This window comes from Phlebotomus papatasi, chromosome 2 (genome assembly GCF_024763615.1).
Source record: "Phlebotomus papatasi isolate M1 chromosome 2, Ppap_2.1, whole genome shotgun sequence".
Classification (NCBI taxonomy): Eukaryota; Metazoa; Arthropoda; class Insecta; order Diptera; family Psychodidae; genus Phlebotomus; species Phlebotomus papatasi.
The window spans coordinates 48054741-48073717 of record NC_077223.1 but is presented as its reverse complement, the minus strand read 5'-3'; the positions used below and the strand labels follow the sequence as shown (position 1 = coordinate 48073717).

The window sequence follows — 18977 nt, the reverse complement described above, 5'->3', positions numbered from 1 at the left end:
TAATATAAAATATAAATAGTATTTATTCTGTGCCCATCGTAAAACACGGTGTAACATGGAAATAATATTGGCCAAATCGGATGCGAAATATTTTATTCTATTAATTATATTCAATAATGCTTCGGGAAATGCTTATGAGAGGAAACACCTACTAAGTGATTGAAGTTGCATAGTTTGACACTGTCCAGAAAGTAGATTAGGAGTTTTTTCATGGATTCCTTGAGGTGAAATTGAACGCTACAAACAGGAGCTCAAAAGCTAAAAAGTTATTGAAGGTGACCACAGTTTTGTCTGCTTCCTTCGAATCTTCTGCTCCTCTTTGTGAACTGTAAAACACCAGAGGCTAACAGGAATTTAGTAGTCCTCGTCCAAAATGAAAGTTGTAGTCCCTCAGTATATCACAATTTTCTTAAAAACGTTTCTCCGGGGTCATCTTTTTCAATTAAAATTACTAAAATCATTGGAAAAACTTTGTTTGCAAATCAAAATAAGCAGCTAGTGAGGTAATGTTGCACTGTCCCAAAGTGTCACAATAACGAGTCGACAATGCTAGAAGAGCCGACACTCATTTCATCTCATCATTTGGATTTAACGATACTAAAGATTCGATAGTATCGAGTCGATACTAGCGAGAGTTAAAGTTATCATTTCACCCCTGAATAGAATGTCTCGGTCGAGATGCCTTATCCAAAATCGTAAATTCTTAATCGACTGTTATTTATATCAAGTATTTTCCTAGTAGAAAGATTTTACGAATAACTAGAAATATTTCTTCGTGATTTATTTATATTATATTCTAGCCATTTTTGCGGCATTCTCCTAGGTTCTCTTGGTATGATCAATGATCTGTAAGATCCGTAATAACTTCATTACCTTACCTGCCTCTCTTAAAACAAAATATTTCTGTAAAATACCTTCCAGTTCTTTTCCTGTAAAAATCAATAAATATAAATATGAATAGAAAATCCGTGATAGGAGGTAATAAGGAAGAGGAATTTTGGGATAAAGGCACCCAGTTGAAGGACAATTAAATCCCCACACTTTATTTTTTCTTCATACAGAAATTCATGTAGCTAAAATTATATCGCTAAATTATTTCATTATTAAAATCAAGATTAATTACTTTTTTCTGATTATTGCAAAAAGAAATACTAAAGTATAAGAAAATGAATCTACTTTTTTGCCTCAAACTAATCTCGAGAGTCTCGAGAGGGAAAAAGAATTATAAAATAGAATTATATGCAAAATTTTTGTCTTCTGAAAGTTAAAAAAGAAATCAAAAAAAGGGTATTCCATCTGTAGATATCCTGCAAGGAACAACGATGCTTAGTACATCATAATGGGCTCCTGCTGCTTGTAGAAGTTCAGGGAACGTGGCAAGAGTGTAGGGCCCCTCTTCAGCATCACATGAGCATGGTGAGTCATGAACACCTGGTCCTTGGTCTTTCCGCAAGCATATTTCTCCCACTTAGGATCAAGCATTGCCTACACGAGAAACATTAATTTTAGACAATTCAACAATCCTTCCTCCTTGCTACAATTCCTTCTCACCTCCTCTTTCGCGTCACAATTCTCAGCCTGACCTTCCTTACTCTTTTGCCCCTCGAACTTAATGCACCGCTTCACAGAAGGCTGGATATATATTTTTCCAGGAAAATCAACCATGAAAGAAAAAAACCAGGAAGAGAAAAGTTGCAATTGCACGAAGGAAGAAGCATACAACAAAAATCTAATTAAATTCATTTGCCGTTTTTTTCATTTTTCTCAATATCTCTATATTTATTCACTTTTTGCAATTCTCTTTTTTTTCTTCATCATACTAGAATACAATATTGACAGGTTTTCATTTTATTTTTTTTTCTACAGGTTTGCCTTTACTTACAAAATAAAAAAATAATAATTTAGAAATAAATTACAAAGGAAATATTTTCAAAAAAAAATTGTCTTTAAAAATAATAAATAATTTTGTTTTACAAAAAAAATGACTTCTTTGTTTATATTCTTCATTTCTTCATACTTTTCTTCATGTGTCCAACTTTTTTTCGTTGATCTTGAGTCCTTAAAAATAAATAGGTTTCATTTTTAAATTAAAAAAAAACAAACAAACAAAATATTAAATTCAACAAAACATTTGCTTTTTTTTGTAAAAAACATGTTGGTCATTTTGGATTTTTTAAATGTGCTATTTTTTCTGTTTATTTTCCTTTTTTTCTTTTTGTTCTGATCATTAGAAGTCAATTGTCTTTTTTTTAAACTGAAAAATTACATAAATAAATTACCGAAATCAACATAAATAAAACAATAGTAAAAACCAACCCTAGTCTGTCAATATTGTAACTAGCAGACCTTTATGCATTATTCTATTCTTTTTTTTTCTTTCAAATATCAAAATTTTAAGCAAACTATATAGGAATTAAAACCTATTAAAAAAAAAGAAAAAATGAAATGGTAAATTTATTAAATGATTTTGTGAACAGATTCAGTTAGAAAATGAAAAAAAAGTTAATACAAACCTTCAAAAAAGAATAATTGCAATATTAGAAACAGAATAATGCACATGGTTGGCAAAAAGAGTAATTACAAAGTGTTTATTTTTTAATTTATTTTTTCTTTCTTTCTTTTCAATATTAAATATTATTTGATTAGTAAACGATTGCAGAGATTGTTTCATCTTTTTGGATCTTTAGTTGTAATCTTTTTTTATCATCTATTGATTTTGGCTGAAGTGTTAAATGTTATTAAAAAAAACATAAATTTTAAATTTATGCTATTATAGGCTATGCACTGATCTTTTTCATGGGAAATCTCGGATGTACGCATCCCAATGCAAAGGAAATTGAAAGATGTTGACATAAAAATCCAGGCATTATCGTGCTATTCCGATTAAAAATGAAAAAGGAAATCTTTCTCCTGAACATTTTTTTTAGCACATGGCTATTCTCATGCGGTTCTGCGTTATCGACTTTTCTTTTTTGTGTTCAAAACCACCAAAAACTAGTGACAGGAACCACCACTAAAAAGTCAATTAATGTTAAAGCATTTGAGAACAGTAAAGAGCTAAAAAAAAATGAAGAGGGCAATCTTTCTCCTCAACATTTTTTTTTAGTACATGACTGCTTTCATGTAATTCTGTGTTATCGACTTTTCTCCGTATTTATTCCTATCACGACTGTTTTTCTTAGTGCTATTCGTGTTCCAAAACCATCAAATCGTCGTGACATGAACTAACTCAGAGAAAAATCTATAACGCAGAAGCACATGAGAGCAATCATGTACTAAAAAAAATGTTCGAGGAAAACATTTGCCCTTATTGAATAATTACTTTTTTTAGCACTTTACTGTTGTCAAGTACTTCTACAATATCGACTTTCTTTGTGTTGGTTCCTGTCCCGGCTGTTTGGTAGATTTAGAACATGAAAAAAACTAGAGAAAACAGTCGAGACAGAAACCACCGCAAATAATAGACGATTAATGTAGAAGCATTTGAGAACAGTAAAGTGTTAAAAACAGAGGGCAATCTCAACATTTTTTTTAGTACATGACTACTTTCATGTGCTTCTGCGTTATTGACTTTTCTCCGTATCTATTCCTGTCACGACAGTGTAGTCCTCTTTTAGTGTTCCAAAAGCACCAAACCTTCCTGACAGGAACCAACTCAGAGAAAATTCAATAACGCAGAAGCGCCTGAAAGCAGTCATGTACTAAAAAATATTCAGGAGAAAAATTTTCCCTTTCTGAATGAATATTTTTAGTACTTTACTGTTCCCACGTACTTCTACATAATCGATTTTCTTTGCGTTGGGTGTTCTAAATGTTCTAAATTAGAACAGTCAGTCGAGACATGAACCAACTCAAAGAAAAGTCGTAATACAGAAACACTTGAGAAAATTCCTGAAAAAAAAATGCTGCGGAAAAAATTTTTCCCTTTTCATTTTTCAATAGAAGAGAAGCATTAAGCTTGAAATTTTTCAGTAAATTTTATTCCTTTCTCTTTATCCTTATTTTGAGCAAGATCTAAGATAAACCTTTTTCCACAAAGAAGCTCAGTACACAGCACCTTTCCGTGATTAGTGCATTTATTTTTTAATTTTTTTAAATTTCATACCAGTATCCGATTTTTAAAAATACTTTTTGTATTTTTTCTTCAATATTTAAGATAACAACACTTAAATGTTAGTAAGAGATTAATGTCATTTTAATCTTTAGGTTTAAAAAAAAATGTGGTAAATCGTGTAACTTTGCCTTTGTACAATATCTAAAAGTAATTATATTAAGCTATTTTTTTATAATTAAATTACTCTGTGCGAATATATTACTATTTTTAATACTTTTTATACACTTTTCTTTCATTGTTTTTTCATAAAGACTATTCTTAGAGAGACAAAAAAAACTTTGTTAGCGTATCTTTTTTTTTCTATGGTATTCTCATTCACCCTTTAACGTGCATCTTAAATATTTAATGTCTTTTTTTTCCTAATTGTAACTTTGTTTTACTTTTTTTTTAATTAAATATTTACATTTCAAATTTTCATTATGAAAATTTGTCAATTTACATTTTTTTTTCTTGCTCTCTAGAATTTTCACCTATTATCCCCTCATCATTATCTTTCGGACTTTTATAAAATGAAAATAAAAGTGGAAAGGTTAGGATGAGATAATGATGTATCTTGTAAGAGATATTATCTAGCACATTGATACATTATCCCAAGATGTATGACTACACTACACTTCTTTGGTATGATTCTTTTTTTTGTCTCGAAAAAGAAGTTTTTTTTTTGCAAAAGGATAAAGACTGAGATAAAAATAATTGAAGTTTGGATAAAAAATTTATCATGGACACTTTATCAAAAAATAAAAACTTTTATGATATGTTTATCCCAGAAAATCTTTAAGCACGAATAGAACAAAACTACTTTCAAATTGCAGTGTGTGAAAAAAAAATTGGTGAGAAAATCCAGAGATTAGCAGAAAAGGTTATTAGAATGAAAAAATGTATATAAATTTCATAGGTACTCCAATTGTGAGAAATCCAACCAATATTCATCATTTAGATCGAAAGTTTTAAAACGATTCCCATTATTATTATTATTGGCATTTCTCGTACCATTCTCACCAATATCACTTGAAATATTTCCTCCCAGTAAACTACTGACATTCCCATGATTGACATTCTGATGCTGAGATGTAATTGTTGAACTGGAATTTCCCATTAAATTCATGGTTCCACCAAAACAATTTGTTTGCCAATTCGCAGCAGAAATTTGCTGCTGTGTCTGCGTTGTGATAAAAGCACCATTTGTGCTATCAAAATTAGCCTGAGTATGAGGAATATGTTGAAAATGCGAATGATTGTGCAAGATGTTGGTTCTATTGAAGCCAAAAGTAGAAATTGGTGGTATTTGTTGATGATTCCCTAAAGGTATCATTTTAACCTGTTGATGATTGCTATTGGCATAAATTGATTTGGACAATTGAAAATTTTCCACATTACTGTCACTCTCATCGACCAATGGATTAAATTCCACAAAACCCCCCGAGACATCAGACACATTCTCCTTATTGCTATCCTGAAATCCACCAGAATTTCGCCCATTCACCCATTGAAATTGTGTATCATTGTGAAGTTGTCTCATGGCCCGAATACCGCCAGTATGAATATTAGTGCTACTGTTATTGAAGCAATTGCGTGAAAAATATACCTGATAGCCACTCTTCTTGGATGATTCGTCATCATTGTCGTCCATTTGGGTATCCATCAGCAACTCAGAGTCACCCAGAGTATTCTTCATGATGCTGGGTGGTGAAAAGATCACGCCTGAATCGGAATTCAAGGACTTGCTCTGTAAAAAAAAACAATTAAAATCATTAATAATTTTAGGTGTGATTCCTTCTAATCACACCTATTGTAATTCTCTGATTTTCTCAAAGTGCTCAGATCGAACTGAAATTCACAGGGTATATGTTTTGAACATCCCTGATGCCGAAAATCATAAGCCGATAATTTCGGGTCTGGCCGTCCGTTCGGCCGTCCGTAGTACTCAATAACTCTTGTTTGGAAAGAGATATCTTCATAATTTTTTTTTAAATATATCTAATCGCGCGTACGATTTCTGTGCTATTAGTTTTTATGAAAAATCGGTTTATCTCGAAATCTAAGTACGCGATTTTTAAAATTTAATGTTTATTTTTATAAATTTTTCCCGGATTTTCACGGGGTGTGAGTCTTTTCGCGGACTTTCGTGAGTCGCGATCTCTTTTGCGGATTTTCACGGGGCTTAAATTTTTTCGCGGGGCGTGAATATTTTCGCGGATTTACGCGAAGCGCGATTTTTTTTGCGGATTTTCGCAGATCGCGATTTTTTTCGCGATTTTCGCAGATCGCGATCGGTGTGAATCTTTTCGCGGACTTTAGTGAATTGCGATTTCTTTCGCGGATTTTCACGGGGCTCGAATTTTTTTGCAGGGCGTGAATATTTTCGCGGGGCGTAATTTTTTCGCAGGTCGCGAATTTTTTGCGGATTTTCTCGGGCGCGAATTTTTCGTGATTTTCGCAGAACGCGAATTTTTTCACGGACTTTCGCGGATCTTCGCGAGACGTAATTTTTTCGCGGATTTTCACGGGGTGTGAATCTTTTCGCGGATCTTAACGTGGGACGTGATTTTTTTTCGCGGATTTTCGCAGGTCGCGATTTTTTCGCGGATTTACGCGGGGCGCGATTTTTTTTGCGGATTTTCTCGGGGCGCGAATTTTTGGCGATTTTCGCAGATCGCGATTTTTTCGCGGATCTTCGCAAGACGCAATTTTTGCGAGGATTTTCACGGGGTGTGAATCTTTTCGCGAGACGTAATTTTTTCGCGGATTTTCACGGGGTGTGAATCTTTTCGCGGATCTTAACGTGGGACGTGATTTTTTTTCGCGGATTTTCGCAGGTCGCGAATTTTTTCGCGGATTTACTTACGCGGGACGCGATTTTTTTTTGCGGATTTTCTCGGGGCATGAATTTTTTTTGCGGATTTTCTCGGAGCATGAATTTTTTCGCGATTTTCGAAGGACGAGAATTTTTTCACGGATTTTCGATGGACGTGATTTTTGCCACGTATTTTCGCGGGACTTTTCGCGGGTTGCGAATGGTTTGCGGATTTTCACGGGGCTTAATTTTTTTACGCGGATGTTCGCGATTCGCGAATCTTTCACGGATTTTCACGTGGCGCGAATTTTCTGAAGATTTTCGCAGTGCGCGAAAATCTGCGAAAAAAATCGCACTCCGCGAAAATCCGTGAAAAAAATCGCGACCTGCGAAAATCCGCGAAAATATTCGCAGACCACGAAAGTTTTCGTAAATTTCGTGGACCAAGGAATTTTTCGTACATCTCAAACCTGAAGGAGATTCTAACGGATGTAAAGTTTGAAGCCTCTATCTCTCATAGTTTCCGATACAATGGACTTTAAAGATTTTCAGATACTTTTATACATTCTCACCCAATTTTCCTCATTAATGACGATAATAAATTACATACAATTTGAAAATTATTAAAGAAAATTTGCATTATATACACTGAGAGAAATCCGAAAAAGTTAAAATAACATTCCGGAAATGTTAATTTTACCCTGCAGTATTGATCCGAAATCGGTGTAAATATTACCCTTTTTAGGTGTATTGGGGGTTAAAGTAACCCTTTTTCATGTTATTTCCCCCTAAAAAGGTGTAAAATTAACATTAAATATATTTTTACACCTAAAAAGTGTTACAGTTATGAGGAAAAGAGTTAATCGGACCCCCGTTTTTTTTTCTCAGTGTATATATGTACACTGAGAAAAAATGATGGTGCGATTAACTTTTTTTCCTCAGAACTTAAACACTTTTTAGGTGTAAAAATATATCAACATTTTTTAATGGTAATTTTACACCTTTTTAAGGGTAAAATTAACATGAAGAAGGGTAACTTGAACCCCCAATACACCTGAAAAGGGTAATATTTACACCGATTTCGGATCAATACTGCAGAGTAAAATTAACATTTCCGGAACGTTATTTTAACTTTTTCGGATTTCTCTCACAGTATATAAATAAATGGGCTTATCACTGGCTTTTTTTTTTGAAAACAATTCACACTCAAAGTTCAACTCACCGGAGTTTCTGCCATATAGGGCATTTCTGTGGTATTATCCCAAGCAGATCCAAGTGATTTTCGTGCCTTTCTCACTCCCTGCGGCTGAGAATTCTCCTTGGAATCATCAGCACCCTGAGCACCAGCTGTACTGGTGGATGCCTTAACCGAATTACCCCCCTCGGTCGTCTCATAAACACTATCAGTGGAATCCTGCATTTGTTCCTTATTCATCATCTCCACAATGTCCTCAACAAGTCTTCCCGGACTCGGTGGCACATACGATTCCGTGTTCTGACGACGCAATTCAGCCAGAGCCTTCTTAAATGGCGTTGGTGTACGTGGATTATTTCCCGCCAAAAGCCTTCGTCCACCAGCAAATTTTCCACCTTCAGGCTTAACTAAAGCTGCATCATCGCCCTTTTTACCCTTTTCAGCATCAGAATCATGTTTACCATCCGGCGGTGGAGTTGTCAAAGCAGCATTTTCATCCTCCTGCAAAAGGCAAAATCATCGTTTTTTTTTTTTGATTTTTCATCGAAGAAAATCATCTTCGGAAAATAAAACAAAAATCATTTGGATGGATATGCTAAGAAAAAAATGGAACTACATCGAAAGCTACATTCTACGGAATTTTCAGCTACCAGTGCCCTTTAATGTCTTTTTTTTTCATTAATGAAGCCATACTCTCACTGTTCCCAAAAGGGCATTATTACCCAAAATCATTCACCTGGCATGAAAATGATTACATTTTGAAGCAGCACTTGTCACTATTACCTTTTCATCTCTACTGTTTCGAACAGGTGTACTAGCCGGAAGTTTAATGTCAAGGGACAAATTCATACAGGGTGAGGCGAGAAATTGACTCGGTGAAAATGGGAGAGGTTTTATGGGTGTCACCGATGGCGATTCCAACGCTCTAACATCATCCATTTCAATGTTATTTAAATGTTTCTGCAATTAATCAGATAAAGAAGAGAGAAAAAAAGAAAACTCAAAAAATTGATTCTCACAAACTATTCTTTCTTTTTTCTTTTTTTTTTTTTTTGAAAAATCCACCAATTTTTTTTTCATCACAAAAATTTGTTTTGTGAGATTCTTTTGAAACAGATTATATTGCAGAAAAAACTTTTATTTTGAGAGGAAAGCTTCTACTGTGAATCATTTTCATGCATAAACTATCTTCCAAATAACTATTCATCAAAGGGTTAGTCCAAAAGAAATAAAATAATGCTACTTTTTTTTTTGTAGAAAAGCAAGATATTATTTTGGAATCTACTGAAGCGCAGAGAATATATATATATTTTTTAAAGATAAATATAACTCTGGTAATAAAATTAAGATCAAAAAGATAGTTTTGCTGAGAGAAATCCGAAAAAGTTAAAATAACATTCCGGAAATGTTAATTTTACCCTGCAGTATTGATTCAAAATCGGTGTAAATATTACCCTGTTTAGTTGTATTGGGGGTTAAAGTTACCCTTTTTCATGTTAATTTTACCCTTAAAAAGGTGTAAAATTAACATTAAAAAATGTTGATATATTTTTACACCTAAAAAGTGTTAAAGATACGATTAAAAAAAAGTTAATCGCACCCCCGTTTTTTCTCAGTGCACTTTAGCCTGTTTATCCTTATTCATTTAAAACCGTTTGGATATCAGGAAAAAGATAGAAAAATTGGATCTTTCTTGATTTTCACAATTTTATTATCTACGACATGACGACGTTTTGAGGATGAAAATGTTCCCTTCATCAGATATCGAGTATAGAAAGGAAAAACATATAGAGATTAGAATTCTTTTACGCTCTAAACACACTTACAGCTTAAGCCGAGAGACGGCTTAGTGGGACACTTATGGGAATGTAATCTAATCATTATTTGGATCAGGGGACTGACATTGGTTCTGAAAAATGCAACCAGTTTTAGTGTGAATTTTTACCTGTTTTCGTACACATTTCACGAGATATCTCCAAAACTACGTAGGATGCCAATTTGGGGTTTTCGGTTGCCTTTTCGTTATTAAATTGGCTTTTATTGTGTATTTGTGCTATTTGCTAATTCATTCTACAATGACAGAAAACAGCTAATAAACACAAAAGTTCTTTCGGCACGCTAAAAACATATGGGAAACATAGGGAAACGTCATGCCCCTGATTTGGATTATAATTACGTTAAGCCGCCTCCCAGGTTAAGCCGTAAGTGTGTCCGGCACATAACACTGCATTTGAACTTCACTGAGAAAAAGAGGGTGCGATTAACTTTTTTTCCTCATAACTTTAACAATTTTTAGGTGTAAAAATATATCAACATTTTTTAATGTTAATTTTACACCTTTTTAAGGGTAAAATTAACATGAAAACGCTAACTTTAACCCCCATTACACCTAAAAAAGGTAATATTTACATCGATTTTGGATCAATATTGCAGGGTAAAATTAACATTTCAGGAATGCTATTTTAACTTTTTCGGAAATGTTTATTTTACCCTGCAGTATTGATCCAAAATCGGTGTAAATATTACCCTTTTTAGGTGTATTGGGGGTTAAAGTTACCCTTTATCATGTTAATTTTACCCTTAAAAAGGTGTAAAATTATCATTAAAAAATATTGATATATTTTTACACCTAAAAAGTGTTAAAGTTATGACGAAAAAAAGTTAATCGCACCCTCTTTTTTTTCTCAGTGCCGTAATATTAACGATTCGTAATGTTAACTGACACAGAGTAAAGTCAGAGACGTCATAAGAAATAAGATTGTGAAAATCAAGAGTCTCACTGTTTCCCTTCATTTACTGTTAAATTGCATCGGACAGAAACTCTTCTGAAACCTTTGGATATCTTTAAATATTGAATTGAGAAACTCATCGTCTGCTTTACCTTAGATTTAAATTTTACTGATACATATCTAACTAATTTTATGCTAATCCTCTTGAAAACATATTTCAAAGATACAGAGCTTAAAGTATTTCATATTTGAGTAATAACGACCATCACCGTCTTAGCGTTGATGACTAACCTCCATTAAATTATTACATTGATAAATTAAATTAATGAATCAATGGTATATTCTTAATTTGATTTAAGCGGTTACATGGGTCAAGAAGTCTAAAAAAAAACAACGCGATTTCTAAAAATATTTTTTTTCAACAAATTAAAAATAATAATTAAAGCTCTTACGGCGTTATCACACTTGCACATTAAAATTTTAATGTGATTCACATTAATTGTCGCTTGTGAGCGTCCAAATATGTTATTTGTGTCTTTGAGTCACTCAATATTTGGGGATTTTCTATATATTGATAAAGAAGTGGACTTGGCCTGCATAAATAAGTTTAAATTTACCTAAAGCATAAATATTTTTCACATTAAAAAATTAAAGAGAAAATCGCATTAATGCTATAAATCAATTCGTATCAAATTTTGCGGGCCAAGTCTACCTTTTTATCAACAAATAGATCAAATTTTGAATATAAAATGATTCAAACATACAAATTACACATTTGGACTCTCACCAGCGACAATTAATGTGAATCATATTAAAATTTTAATGTGCAAGTATGATAACACAGTAAGAGATTGAATTATTTAAATTTGTCATAATGCTAAAAAATTGAGAGAAAGTACTATATTTTTTTTTAGTTTTTTATCTCCACATAACCCATTAAGACAAAATTAATCAAAAATCACTTTGGAAACCATTTAGTCAGCAAAAATGGTTCAGCATCCTTCCAATTTTCCATTTGGAAAGAGAATCGTTACTTTTAATACATTAAAATGTACAAAATTTAATTTTTACTGACCATTTTCATTCCAAACATTATGAATATTTTTATATGATGCAAGACGCATAGTAAGGTGGGGTAACTGGATCGTTTTTCGTGGAGTGCTTCTTAAACGCTTGTTTTTGGACTGATGAAATTCTTTTTTACTTCTTCTAAATCCATAGAATTATTCACTGTTTCATTCAGAAACATAATATAAAAAAAATATCAAAAATATTAAAGAAAATTTATAAAATTATGATAATACTGTAATAAGTCAGCATGCGCTAATTGGGTCACCTTTTCGCTAATTCACTTTTAATTCAACCTCGGGACTTAAAATGCTTTTTCACAAGGAAAAAACAATAAAAAATGTTTTTAATCAACCAGCTGTCATTAGCGAAAATATCACTGAGTAGAAAATTTGTAGTGAAGAACCCAGCTGGCAAAAGATTGAAATGAGTCGATTACACTCACTTATTTAATGGATAAAAATATTATTTTTGCTTTTTCTCAAACTTGGATAGTTATATTATGTTACTGTAGTGACTTACGGAAATAAAAATATTATTTTAAGTGGATTAGTCATAAACGATCCAAATAGCGAAGCGCCCGTATTAGCACACTCGACTATATATATATATATATATATATATATATATATATATATATATATATATATATATATATATATATACGCAAATTGCGTACTTTAAATCAATTCTGCTGAATATTCGAATTCATTTATATAAAAAAAATTGAGAATTTTTGCGAGGGGCTACGCTACATCGCAACCTTCAACAATTAATATTAATTATTATGCAACCTGTAAAATTATATAGTTTTTGTTATCTTTTGATCTTAATTTTATCACCAGACCCATAAAATACAGACAATAAAATATCAATTCTTTACCTCATTTTCTTCTGAGAAACGCCTCTTCTTGGACCTCCTCAGGATCGCTGGGGGATTATCAATCAATTTCTTGTGGCTCTGCTTCGGCGAATCCAGTAAATCATCCAGAGATAATGGAATTTGAAGATTGTCTGTGAAAAGAAAATCAAAAAAAAAACCATAGGAAAAATAAATTCCCCAGTTAATCCCAGTAAAATAGCTTACCCATGTATTCGTTCTGATACTTGGATGATTGCATGCCTCTGGCTGGTGACAAAATGAAGGAAGATCGACTGTCATTCTTATTGAGAATTGGTGACATGATAAAGCCAGCATCACCTTTCCCACGAATAGCCTCAAGGAGAAAGTCACCCTTTTGGGTGGAAATGGCAATTTGTTCACCATCACCATGCATCAATCCATGACTACTATCGGTCTTCTTGCAATTTTGTATGAAGGATTTGCGATTGGTGGTAATTAGAGCTCTTAGGGACATTTTCTTATTAGCATTTCGTGATCGTCGGGACACATCAACAGTTTCGTATTTTCGACGCATCGTTGAATTCCAGTGATTTTTTATCGCATTATCCGTACGACCTGGTAGTAATTTTGCAATTTTTGCCCATTGATTGCCCCACTGCTGATGTGCCTGATAGATAATATTGTCTTCCTCATCTGTCCAAGCCGTCTTCTTAATCAACGGATTCAAATGATTGTGCCAACGCTCACGACACTGCTTTCCAATACGTCCCTTCAAATGACGTGCAATCAGAGTCCACTTCTTTGGACCATATCTCGATACAAGTTCAACAACTTTGTCATCCTCCTAAGAATACCCAATTTTTTTTTACAACCGTTCATCAATATCAAACAAAAACGTGTAAATGATTTGCAAAAGAAAAAGAACAAAAAAATATTCCAACAAACCTCCTTTGTCCAAGGTCCTTTAATCAATTCCGGATTCACAACTTTTGTCCATCTCTGCTGACACTGAACATCTGTTCGATCTTTCATCTGCTTCGCAACAATCGACCAATTTTCACCATATGTATCCACCAAATTCTTCAGTGCAATATCCTATAAAAGAAAATCCACCAGTTTCCTACCTTTTTCTTCCATCTCCAGAAAAAAAAAATCCTCTAGGGTAAATTAAGCTAATTCAAAACCTGCTCCAAATGGAGATTTTTCGCTACTCCAAATGGAAACGTCATTGTTTTCACGATAAATACAGTACTAAATTATTATATTTATACATTTTCTATACCACAGTTTCATTATTTTTCTCCAAATAACGCGAAAATCCATTCATATTCACAAATTTTAATTTGTTAATTTCTCGGAAAAATTAAAAGTGTACCTTTTCACCATCGAATTTTTCATTGATCGACCATGTTTTCCAATGAAAAACACAATGAGGTGACTGTTGTTTATTCGTTTTGTTTAACATTTATGTCATATTTCTGCCTAATTTTAGTTAAACTAAAGGTGTCTACACATTGGAACTGATTTCATCAAGAATTATTTCAAGAATTCTTGAAAGAAAAATTTATATTTTTGAAGTAATTTTTGAAGAAAAATACCACCACTTTTGGGTTTATTTTCCATCAAAAATTCTTGACAGATCGCTATCATTTCCAAGTCTCTTGCTCTTGTAATTGTTTTTTTCATGAAAATTTGTTATTTCTCTGTTGAAAAAAGCGAGAAAAATATTTGTGAAGTTCCTTGGACTAGTATTTAGTGAATTTATGTGCAAAATTTCCCAAATATGCGAAGGAAAAGAAGAGTGTTTTCCTGGAGATGTTGTTCCTGTTGGAATCCAATCCAACCTTTGAAGGAACATTTCATTTGATTTTTCTCTAAATATTGACGGAAATCATTGCAACTGTGTATTCCTGAGGTGTTTTTCAGTACAATGGCTTCGTACACTGATGCATTAACTTCTGGCAATTTCTAGAGAAAAATTAGAGGAAATGTTCCTTTAAATCGGATTCCACTAGGAACAACATCTCAAAAAAAAAAAAAAACACTATTCTTTTGCATTTTTGGAAAATTTGCCATACAAATTCACTAAATACTATCCCAAGGAACTTCACCAAACGCCTTTCTCACCATTTCCATCAGAAAACAACAAATTTTCATGAGAAACAATCTTGAATTGTAATGGTTTCCTTCAAGAATTCTGTCAAAAATGACTTTGATGAAATTAATTTCAATGTGTGTAGAGGATAATTTTCTTCAAAAATTTTTGATGGAAATTACTTTGAATTGGATATGATTTTTGAAAGAAATTACCTATACATTAGACAAATTTTCTTCAAAAACCCATCTTTTTGTCAAAAATCCATACCAATGTGTAGGCAATTTTTTTGATGCACACATCTTGAAGCTCATTTTTGACAGAAATTTGTCATAATGTGTAGACACCTTAAGTGCTAATCTTTATTGTTAACGGTAATTGAAGTTTTCAAATGAAATAATTACTTTATTTCGTGAACAAAAAGGGGTTTTCTGAAGTGTCTGCAAATGCTTCAATAGGAAACCCCGGAAATATGATTTTTTGGAGAAATTTTCTTATTGTTTTAGATGGGAAAGGAGAAAAGACCAGGAATAAGAACAAATCCTACAAGAGCTACTCAACAAGGTTTTGGAAGCCTTTCGTCGCGGTTTCACTTACGCTGTTTGTCTCCAATTAGAAACTTTCCCTTGTCTCCATTTGGATTAATATGTTTCCAATAGAAGCATTTTACACTCGCGTATTTTTCTTGTATTTAAGAAGTTTTCAAATTATATTTAAAGAATTTTCACTAAACAGTAACATTCTAGAAGAGTCAAGGAGCAAATTCATGTAATTCTCTTTAGAAAAAATATGTACTTAATGTGTTAAATCTTCTATCAAATTTAAAGCGTCTGGAAATGGTTTTGAATTAGGACATTTACCCTATTTTCGCCAAAAAAAAATTCTCACCTCATATTTAGTCCATCTTGTTCGACCCCCCTTCCCAACATCACCATCTTCATTACCAAGGGCCCCGTCAGAATATTCGGACATTTCCTCATCGTGTGCCGAATCACTCTCGTACTCATTCTTGGAAAAAGAACCACTGCAAAGAAATCGTCGTAGACACAAATTGTAAATTCAAACATTTGGTAGTGTATATATATATATGTTTTATGAAAAAGGAAAATCCCTGAAGCGTATCTCCGTAAAATTATATATTGCACTCAGTTGTGAAATAAAGTCCCAAATAAGGAGGGATACTTCTTTAAGGCCCTATAAGAACGACATTTTTTTTTCCTCGTGGTTCAGCCCAAAAGATTCCTCAACTTTGTCTTTTTCGCTCTGATGAACATCTTTAAACAATCAGGTCCCTCTAATTAAATGCAGTGACAAGGATTTATGTAAATTTCCTTTCCACACAACCCAATTTTTATCTTCCATATATCCCCGTGATCTTTGTTGATCTTTAAGAGGATCTTCACACATTCACAACTTACATTTCTGAAAAATTCACTGTTGAAAAATCTTGACTCATAATTCCATTATTTTCTAAATGGAATATCCACGTATTATAGTTCTTCAAACACTAAATAATTAAAAAAAATAAAAACTATTCACACAAGGAAACTTTCCCGAAAAAAAAACACTTTTAGAGTCTGATGATCAGTGATATAAAAATCCTCAATATTCCAAAGAGGTTCAGAGTTTCCAGAGAAGATCACCCTCCTGCCACACCGTAGAAGAACAACTAATGCAGACATTCGGAGGGAAACCGTAGCCCACAGAAGACATACATATATATATTCAAACAACTGTTCAGAGAGGCTCTTGTTCATCTTCCTCTATCCCCCTCTTTTCTGAACATCTCTCTTTCGTGCACCCCTCACTGAGAATAATCCACGCACACATTACTTTCCAAAGGGGGCTCCTTTTCCACAAGTATTCTCTCTCCTATAATTTGCGTGTTTTATATATAGCCTGCGCGCCACACAAAATAATGCATATAATTCGCTCTTTTTCAACCTCACCATTTCCATGTCACAGCTATTTCAAAAAAACTCAGAGACAGAGAGAGATCCCTCCATGAAGGAAGAAAAAAGAAGCCCACATCTCCTTTTTTCCCCCTTCATTTATTACTCACATTGAACCAGGTGTTTGGTGGATATTTTTACCAAACATGGTGAAAAGCCCAGGCGCTCACTATAAATGCTGAGAAAGATGAAAATAGGGGTTCAATCAAGTGAGGTTGTATACATACTTTTATATGTTTCTTATAAAATAACACTACCAACAACTATCGAAAGAAATCCCCACAATTCCCTTCATCAAGACACTTGATCGCAATTGCATATCTCAGGAGTAGTGAAAAATAAGAAAATTATTTTTAAATTTTTTTTTCCAACAAGAAGTCGACATCCTAATGAAATCTTCTTTTTTCTTCAGTCCTCATTTTTATTAGAAATTAAAAAAAAAGAAATCTTATTAATATTATCTGCAATTTTGAGATATTAACGTTTTTTTCAAAAGATTTCAATTCTAATAAGTTGGTGAATTAAAAAAAACCCCTCCTGAACAAAAAAAAAAACATTATTTTGGATGGGAAGTCGGGTCAGGAATTTTTCGGTAAAACGCTTCGCTGTAGAACATGCTTTTTATAGGTGACCGCTGAAAACCCTAAGGCCCAGCTTCAGACCTAAGGTTTAGCCCAGTTCCCGATAGTCTCGAAATTAAAGATAGCAAGCAATTTCATTGGTTTTTCAAAATTTAATGGATCACTTTCCTATGTTGTCCAATCCTAAGTGATAATTTTCCAAAAAATCTTGATTAAGAAGAAATTAGAGAAGTTAAGCCATATGGTTAAGCCTTAGGTCTGAAGCCCGTATAAAGAATAAAATTCCCAAGCTTTACACCTAAAGCTTAGCCATACGGCTTAACTTCTTTCAATTCTTATCAATCAGAACTTTTTAGAAATTTTTGATTTAGAGTTGGATATAAAAGGTAAATGATGCAATAGATTTAAAAAAAACTAATAAAATTGCTTGTTATTGCGGATTTTGAGAACTTCGGGAACTGAGCTAAACCTCTAGTCTGAAGACCGCCTTACTGTTGATTAGAATAACTTGGCAATCTCACTAATATATTTTTTTTTTGACTGACCTTGCCCCAATGTAATACGAAACATATTGTAAAACCGAAAGATACAACCAGAAAAAGGACATTCCACCGTTTGGATATGGAGTTTGGAATCACTTCTAAAACGGCGCTGGACGCATGGAAGGGTAAGAAAGATCAAGAGTGAGATAAAATAAAACAAATCTATTCAATATCATTTACCGTTAAAGCTCTCAAGGGTATACATGGGGTGAGGTAATGCAACACATAGCCTGGTAGGCCCCGGTACACTCAGGTGAGTGATAGAAGATTGGGTAACCAACCCCAGTGGGAAGTCACGAACCTGTGGTTAACGAACAAGGGATTCTGATCCTTCTAAAGAGGGTTGCGCGAGGGGCTAACAACCTCTCCCTGTACAAGTAAGATTGTTACGAGAATTCGCAAGGAGCCTGCGATAGGCCGGACTTTTCGATAGCGACCTTTACTACGTTTCTGGAACGAGCTGCTGTCGGAAAGTCACCAGGACTAGAGGAAGGTTAGTGCGAGAGATCCAGGTAACTTAAAGAGACGTTGCAGCCACCTGACTAAGTAAGTTACGATTTTATAGTAGATAAGCTATTTTTTGGAACAAATTCCTTACTAATATTGTGTATCTTTTTGTTTCTCCTAGAAGATACAAATTTATTCCAAAAATTTTTGGTGTCCCTGGACGAGCTACTTTTTTTTAACAAATTCGTTACTAATATTAATTATCTTTTTGAGTCTCGTAAAATGAACAAGATTGTGCCAAAAATTATTGATGATTGTCGCATAAATAGATAGAGATAGATAAATAGATTTATTTCCTCTTAGACCATCTGCGGCTGCCGCCGACTTCACAACCGACCTCAACGCGCAAGACGGCAGAAAATCCCGAATCACTGGTCGTATAGGCCATTTTTACTTTCACAATTCATGATTAGTGTTGATATATTGTGAAACTGATCAACAACGCTAAGACGGCGGCAGACGCATGGTAAGGGGGGAAATGTAGAGCTTGAATAAATTTATTATTATTATTATTATAACATAGAAAATTTAGTCATTACGAAGCTTCCAATGGTGT

At 33.4% G+C, this 18977-nt stretch overlaps 1 protein-coding gene across 6 annotated transcripts in view; it reads right to left on the bottom strand.

Moving 5' to 3' along the window:
* Nucleotides 1-995: 995 nt before the first annotated feature.
* The window catches only part of LOC129801396 (myb protein), a 30908-nt gene continuing 12926 nt past the window's right edge, over nucleotides 996-18977 (bottom strand). The window contains exons 2-10 of one of the 6 annotated variants that reach the window (XM_055846365.1): nucleotides 15728-15863; nucleotides 13690-13839; nucleotides 12988-13588; nucleotides 12784-12914; nucleotides 8887-9063; nucleotides 8131-8604; nucleotides 5700-5840; nucleotides 1552-1632; nucleotides 996-1485 (exon numbers count right to left, since the gene is read on the bottom strand). In XM_055846365.1, the coding sequence (XP_055702340.1) occupies nucleotides 1327-1485; nucleotides 1552-1632; nucleotides 5700-5840; nucleotides 8131-8604; nucleotides 8887-9063; nucleotides 12784-12914; nucleotides 12988-13588; nucleotides 13690-13839; nucleotides 15728-15863 (2050 nt within the window). In that variant the 3' untranslated portion in view covers nucleotides 996-1326. Of the gene's footprint in view, nucleotides 1486-1551; nucleotides 1633-1749; nucleotides 2059-4270; nucleotides 5841-8130; nucleotides 8605-8886; nucleotides 9064-12783; nucleotides 12915-12987; nucleotides 13589-13689; nucleotides 13840-15727; nucleotides 15864-18977 lie in introns of those variants that run through there. The other 5 variants (XM_055846367.1, XM_055846366.1, XM_055846368.1 and 2 more) reach the window with 5 other exon arrangements.